The sequence below is a fragment of the Halichoeres trimaculatus genome, unplaced genomic scaffold (assembly GCF_033239565.1).
Source record: "Halichoeres trimaculatus isolate MK-OKI-2021-1 unplaced genomic scaffold, fHalTri1.1 fHalTri1_scaffold_19, whole genome shotgun sequence".
Taxonomy (NCBI): domain Eukaryota; kingdom Metazoa; phylum Chordata; class Actinopteri; order Labriformes; family Labridae; genus Halichoeres; species Halichoeres trimaculatus.
In genome coordinates, this window is record NW_027437197.1 from 6089170 (window position 1) to 6096443 (window position 7274).

At 43.6% G+C, this 7274-nt stretch overlaps 1 protein-coding gene across 1 annotated transcript in view; it reads left to right on the forward strand.

The window, feature by feature from the left end:
• ttn.2 (titin, tandem duplicate 2) overlaps positions 1–7274 on the forward strand; it is a 178306-nt gene that overhangs the window by 127030 nt on the left and 44002 nt on the right. Inside the window, exons 203-216 of the mRNA XM_074694523.1 lie at positions 183–482; positions 572–859; positions 938–1240; positions 1940–2242; positions 2334–2639; positions 2968–3255; positions 3512–3802; positions 4046–4333; positions 4453–5040; positions 5155–5259; positions 5340–5537; positions 5681–5977; positions 6138–6725; positions 6905–7207. Coding sequence (XP_074550624.1) covers positions 183–482; positions 572–859; positions 938–1240; positions 1940–2242; positions 2334–2639; positions 2968–3255; positions 3512–3802; positions 4046–4333; positions 4453–5040; positions 5155–5259; positions 5340–5537; positions 5681–5977; positions 6138–6725; positions 6905–7207 — 4446 coding nt within the window. The remainder of the gene's footprint in view (positions 1–182; positions 483–571; positions 860–937; positions 1241–1939; positions 2243–2333; positions 2640–2967; positions 3256–3511; positions 3803–4045; positions 4334–4452; positions 5041–5154; positions 5260–5339; positions 5538–5680; positions 5978–6137; positions 6726–6904; positions 7208–7274) is intronic.

Genomic DNA, 7274 nt, shown 5'->3' on the forward strand with positions numbered 1-7274 from the left:
ATAGTTGTATAAGAATGTTGAGTCGTTGATAAAGTACATGAAAATTATAAACTTCTTTTATTAATGGGGCATCATACGTCATACCTTGCTGTTATTCAAGTGATTAGTTAACTGGCACAACCTCCTCCAGTGTTTTAACACCTTTACTGAGTCCACAACTCCACTACTTTCTTTCCATTCAGACCCACCAGGTAAACCGGAACCCATGGATGTGACCAAGAACTCTGTCTCATTGGTCTGGTCCCGTCCCAAGCACGATGGTGGTAGTAAGCTGATTGGCTACTACGTGGAGTACACAAAGCTCCCAGAAGACAAGTGGACACGTTGTAATGCCAACTGCTTGAGCATCCAGACCGAGAACTACGTGGTTACTGGCTTGGGAGAGTTCCAACAGTACCAGTTCAGAGTCATCGCCAAGACTGCCGTCAATATTAGCCAGCCATCTGAGCTGTCCGACCCCATTGCTGTCATTGCAGAGAATGGTAAAACATCACAAGCAAAAGAAAATTATGACCAACAGATTAAATGATGATGAAATATCACTGATTGTTTTACTCCCTCCTTTTTGCAGTTCCTCCTCGCGTGGAGCTTGGTGTTGAGATGAAGAACCTGATTGTGGTAAAAGCTGGAGAGAACGTCTCTCTTGATGCAGAGGTGTTTGGAAAGCCGCTACCAAAGGTGAGCTGGAAGAGAGATGGTGCTCCTCTGGTGATCGCAGAGGGAATGAAGATGGTCCAGAAGAAACATGTCCATCTGCTGGAGTTGTTCTCCGTCACCAGGAGGGAGACAGGGGACTACACCATCACAGCTGAGAATATAAACGGCAGCAAGTATGCCACTATCAAAGTCAAAGTGCTAGGTAAGTTAGATTGAATGATTGTTGTGTTGTTGTGTGGAAATACACACATAAGCTAAATTTCCACTCTCCCATCTACAGATAAACCAGGCCCTCCAGCTTCAGTGAAAATTGCAAAGGTCTTTGCAGACCGTGTTAAGATTCGCTGGGAGCCCCCACTTGCTGATGGTGGCTCTGAGATCACCAACTACATTATTGAGAAGCGTGAGACCAGCAGAGCCAACTGGGCACTGGTCACTGCTAACATCCATGGACACATCACAGACTGCTCAGTAGAGAAACTTATTGAAGGACACGAGTACGAGTTCAGAGTCAGTGCTGAGAACCAGTATGGTGTCGGAGATGCCAAAGTGACCGACGCTGTCATGGTCAAGAATCCATACGGTATGTCCTTGTCACTGTCTTATGAAACTTCCTGTTTGTGAGTAATTATGCCATAAGTTAAGATCTTTGATTTTGGTCACGGTAGGAAAAGGAAATTATAACCTTCATCTTTACCCTGTACATACTTGACCCATTGTTAAAACCAAAAGGCAATTCAAGAACCTGGTTTAAATATTTTCATGGAACATGGGTCCACCACAGCCTATTTCCTGTTAAAAGAATCCTTCAAATCGCCATCATATTACATGAGGTTTTGCAATATGGTGGGGACTGTAGTATGACTGGCAGTAACAGGGTCAGAAAATCAATTGTGTTCCTTATTAAAAGAAATAGAATAGAATTGAATAGAAAAGAGTAGAATAGAATATACTTTATTCACCCTCAAAGGGAAATTCAGGAGTCACAGCAATACAAGAGTAACAAAAGTAAGAAAGTGTATATAAGAAAAGTGTATAGGGATTGATTAAAAAGTATTAAGTGTTATGATTCACATGAACTATTTTTCTATTTCTAGTTCAGCACTATAGAATAACCGTTTAACATTTTGCATACCCAAGTGATGTGACCTGTCAACCAACCTTTTGATTATTATTCTGAGGTTTCCCCCAGCTTTGTTACTTGGTTGAAAAATATTTGATTATCAAGTTTCTATTTGCATATGCTGTGGACTCAAAGCACTGGTAAAATCTCATTCTTCAGATGTTCCTGGTCCATGCGATCCACCTGTCATCACAAATGTCACCAAGGACTCCATGACTGTTAGCTGGAAGGCCCCAGCCAACGATGGCAGGTCTCATGTCCTGGGCTACATGGTGGAGAAACGTGAAGCCACTGAGCTGACCTGGGCTAAGGTCAACAGACGGCCGGTCATTGACAGGACCATCAAGGCCACTCAGCTGACTGAAGGGTCAGAGTATGAGTTCAGAGTTATCGCCATAAACAAAGCTGGTCTTGGCAAACCTAGTGATGCCTCCAGTGCTGCTCTGGCTGTTGACCCTGTCTGTGAGTATCTTATATAAAAACATGTGAAACAAATTTAAGATTATCTCAACTTGACAAATTATCTAAAAAATGTGCCCCTATCATTTTCCAGATCCTCCTGGACCTCCTGCTTTCCCCAAGGTGGTGGACTCAACCAAGAGCTCTATCAGCCTGAGTTGGACCAAACCAGCTTATGATGGTGGCTGTGAGATTATTGGCTACCTGGTGGAGTGCAAGAGAGTTGAAGCAGAGGACTGGACAAACTGCAACGTCCCAAAGAAGCTACAGGCCACCAAATTCTTGGTGACTGGCCTGCTGGACCAGACTGAGTACCAGTTCAGGGTCAGCGCTGTTAACAGGATTGGCTTCAGTGAACCAAGTGAAGTCCCTGGAAACCACATGGCCAAGGACATCCTGAGTATGTTTATGAAATATAAGAAAACCAGTATATTTTCATGGTTAACATGTAAACATTAGGCTGACTGACTTATTTTAAATCACTACACAGATGATGTTGAGACCTCTCAATATAGACTGCCAAGGCTGCTACATTATACATTGGGTGTTTTTGATCAAACGTCACTAAAAGTTCTTGTGTTCTTTGTTTGGGAAAGATTTCTTACCTTTCCCTACTCAAACAAACTCAGAGGATAGCTAGCAAAATTAAACATAGTGGTTGAATACAGTTAAGAGACAATGTAAGAGTAAAACTATGACTAATAACAAATCTTATGTCTGTGCTTCAGTTGCCCCTGAGGGTGAGCTGGATGCTGATCTGAGGAAGGCATTGGTTCTCCGAGCTGGTGTGACGATGAGACTCTATGTTCCACTGAGAGGGCGTCCGGCACCAAAGGTGACATGGTCTAAGGTGGATGCCAACCTGAAGGAGAGGCAGGGCCTGCTGATCAAGACATCAGATTGGGACACCCTGCTGATGATTGAGGACATCAACAGATATGATGCAGGAAAATATGTCCTGTCTCTGGAGAATAGCAGTGGCGCTAAAAGCTACACCATTGTGGTCAAAGTTAGAGGTAAGGGGGACATAGGGTACAAAACTGTCGAAGGATTAAACAAAGATGGTTGAATCTTCTGGAAGAAAAGTACTTCAAAATACTAGTAATTTTGTTGTTTTAAAGGTAACAGCAAATTACAAATGTTGCCTCTGTAAAAACTGGAAAACAGATAACAAATTTTGTATTTTCTTCACTGAGCAAATAACAAGAATTTTTTAATTTCTGTATTTACAAACAATTTCTCACATGAATTTCTGTTTCCTCTCCTCATCAGATACCCCTGGACCACCTATGAATCTGATTGTGAAGGAGACTTCCAAAAGCCACGCCTGCATCACATGGGACGCCCCACTGATTGATGGTGGCAGCCCAGTCAAGAGCTACGTCGTAGAGAAACGTCTAGCAGACAGGAAAGCTTGGACCTGTGTGTCTGCGGAATGCCCTAAGACCTCCTTCAGAATCACTAATCTGGAGGGAGGACAGGCTTACTGCTTCAGAGTGCTGGCTGAAAATGTGTACGGCATTGGAGAGGGTTGTGAGACCGCTGGCAGTGTCCGAGCATCAGGTAGATGCAATTCATGTGCAATCAGAGAATATTAGCCTCTTATTTTTGAATCATAGGTAACTGGATGTTAAGCTGCACAGATTTGTTTTTTGGCTTTGAAAAAAAAAATGATTTGGCTTTTGAGAGGGGATGATGTCAAGAGCCATTTGGCTCTGTCTTTTAACAACAATTGCTTGCGTTTTTTGCGTTTGTTTTGTTTTTTCAAACAAACCACATGACAATTTTGTGCTTACTTGTCCTCAGAGCAACCTGGTCCAGTAACAGACTTCAAGGCTCAGAAGACCACCAAGAACTCCATCACTCTGGGTTGGAAGAAGCCCCTTAGTGATGGTGGGAGCTATGTTACTGCTTATATCCTGGAGCAGAGTGAAGGAGAGGAAAAGTGGAAGATGATCCTGAAAGGAAAGAACACTTCACATACCATCAGCGAACTTGCCGAGGGCAAGGAGTACTTATTCAGAGTCAAGGCACTCAATGAGTCTGGGGAGGGACCACCAACTGAGCTAACTGTCATCGCCAAGGACCAGTTTGGTAAGCAACCAGCCTAACTCAGCCATTGTTTAAAATGTTCTTAGTTGAAATTGTACATTTTTGCTTTGCTTTTTTTGCTTGTTGACTCTTTTAGATAAATTGTTTTCCGTCTCTTTCAGTGCTTCCTGACTGTAATTTAAGTGGCCTGCACGATGGTTGCCAAGTGGTTAAAGAGGGCAGCACCACTCGTATCAACATCCCTCTCATTGGAGTGCCCTATCCCACTGCCACCTGGAAAAAAGGTGACCTAGTGCTTGGAGACACAGGCCGAATGTGCATCGAGTCATCTCAGGGCATCACTACTCTGCTGATCAGAGACTGCCAGAGAGGAGATGCTGGCACCTACTCTATCAATGTGAAAAACAGCGCAGGATCCAAGGACTGCAAGTTCCAGCTGAAAGTTGTTGGCAAACCCGGCATTTGTTCTGGACCCATCAAGTTCGATGAGATCACTGCTGACGGCATCACCCTGGAGTGGGGACCGCCTACAGATGATGGTGGCTCTGAAGTGAGCAACTATATTGTTGAAAAGAGAAGAACAACTGACAACAAGTGGGCCACCGTGGCCTCAGCCATTCAGAAGACTACTATGAGGGTGATCCGGCTCCATGATGGCGTAGAGTATATCTTTAGAGTGTTTGCTGAGAACAAGTATGGAGTAGGAGAGTATCTGAGGTCTGATCCAGTCATTGCCCAGCATCCATTCGGTATGTTTGACACCATTAAATAGTGCTTATCAGGGGTTCATGGAAATATGAATTGTGGTTTCATAAAGATTACTAACTACTACTACCTTTCCTTCTTTTTTTGCCTTCATTCAGACGTGCCTGGGGCACCTGCTCCACCAGAAATAATGAGCATCCGCCACGAGTCTGCCATCTTGACCTGGGCAGATCCAAGGGACACTGGTGGCTCCCCCATCACAGGTAACTGACTATATATATAGCAGTTTATAGATACATGTTAGTAAAAAGTTAACACTATTAACCATGGTGTGTTCTTCTAGGATACCATGTGGAGTTTAAGGAAAGGAACAGTCTAATGTGGAAACGGGCCACTAAGACTCCCCTGAGAGTGAAGGAGTGCAGGGTCACTGGCCTGATAGAAGGACTAGAGTACGAGTTCAGGGTTATGGCTATGAACATGGCTGGCCTAGGAAAGGCAAGCAAGGTTACAGAGGGGGTGGTTGCCCTTGATCCTATTGGTGAGTTTTCTGCTCTACATTTTCTTTGATAACTTATCATGTTAAATTTTAAAATGCTTAAAAGATTCCACTGAAAAAGTATTTTTCAGCACATTTTTGTTGGATTTTTTTTTTCTCAACATTCTTACGTGTGCCATTTCCAGATCCTCCTGGCAAGCCTGATGTAATCAATGTAACCAGGACCACAGTTACTCTGTTCTGGACTGCTCCCAAATACGACGGTGGCCATAAGCTGACTGGCTACATGGTGGAAAAACTGGAGGCTGGAGGAAAGACATGGATGAAGGCCAACCATGTAAATGTCCAGGGCTGTGCCTTCACTGTCCCTGACCTGACAGATGGAGCTCAGTATCAGTTCAGAATCAGGGCGAAAAATGCTGCAGGGGCTATTAGTGCTCCTTCAGAGACCACTGAGCTTCTTACATGCAAGGACGAATATGGTAAGCAGTTTAGCATGGAAAGTTTGTCAACTAAAAGCCCCTTTTGGCCACAAATCCTCAAAATATTATTATCTAACTTTATCAACTGTCACTCATTTTAACTTCACATATGACATTTTCACAAGAGAAAAACATGTCTTTTATTTAATCCTCTCTGCAGAGCCCCCTACAGTTACTATTGATGAAGAAATGAAGGATGGTGTATCAGTCAGGGCAGGAGACACCATTGTGATAACTGCTGCAAAGATTTTGGGCAAACCTCCACCAACTGCTGTCTGGTCAAAGGGCGGCCGTGAGTTCAAGACCTCTGATATTGTCACTATCACTAGCACCCCCACATCCTCTACTTTGGCTATCAAGTATGCAAGCCGTAAAAACACTGGACAGTACACTATCACTGCCAGCAACCCCTTCGGCATCAAGGAAGAACATGTAAAGGTGAAGGTTTTGGATGTGCCTGGACCTCCAGGCCCAATTGAGGCCAGCAACATCTCAGCTGAAAAGTGCACTCTGACCTGGCTTCCACCAGAGGAGGATGGAGGGTGTGCAATCAAGTCCTACACCCTTGAGAAAAGGGAAACCAGCCGTCTGCAATGGACCAAGTTAGCTGAAAACGTCATAGACTGCAGACACGTTGCCTGCAAACTGATCAAGGGTAACGAGTACATCTTCAGAGTGTTTGCTGTGAACCAGTATGGCATCGGAGACTCAAGTCAGTCTGGTCCAGTCAAAATGGTTGACAGTTTTGGTAAGTTTTTATGGTTTGTTGTGTTATTACAATTGCATGGTTTGAATAAATCCAATGAAACAATACTCAAAATGCTTGAGGACAGATAACTGTCATAAAAAGGCATTATACCATTGTAATCTACAAATCCAAGACTAAGGGTAAAACTGATGGAATTGTTATTGTTTATTTTTTTCAAGGCCCACCAGGTCCACCTTCAGTTCCAGAAATTGACAATGTCAGTAGGAATGCTGTCACCATTTCTTGGAGGAGACCAGCAAATGATGGAGGAAGTGACATCAGAGGATATTGTGTAGAACGAAAAGAGAAGAGAGGAATGAGATGGGTGAGAGCCTCTAAGAGGACAGTCCCTGACTTGCGCTTTAAGGTGCAAGGACTGACTGAGGGAGTAGAGTATGAGTTTAGAGTCACTGCTGAGAACAAAGCTGGATTCGGTGAGCCAAGCGAGCCCTCCCCTGCAGTAATGACTAAGGACATTGTGTGTAAGTAAAATTGAACTCTATCATATTTTTAAATTTAAAATTTAACAGCAAACTTTCATGCACAAGG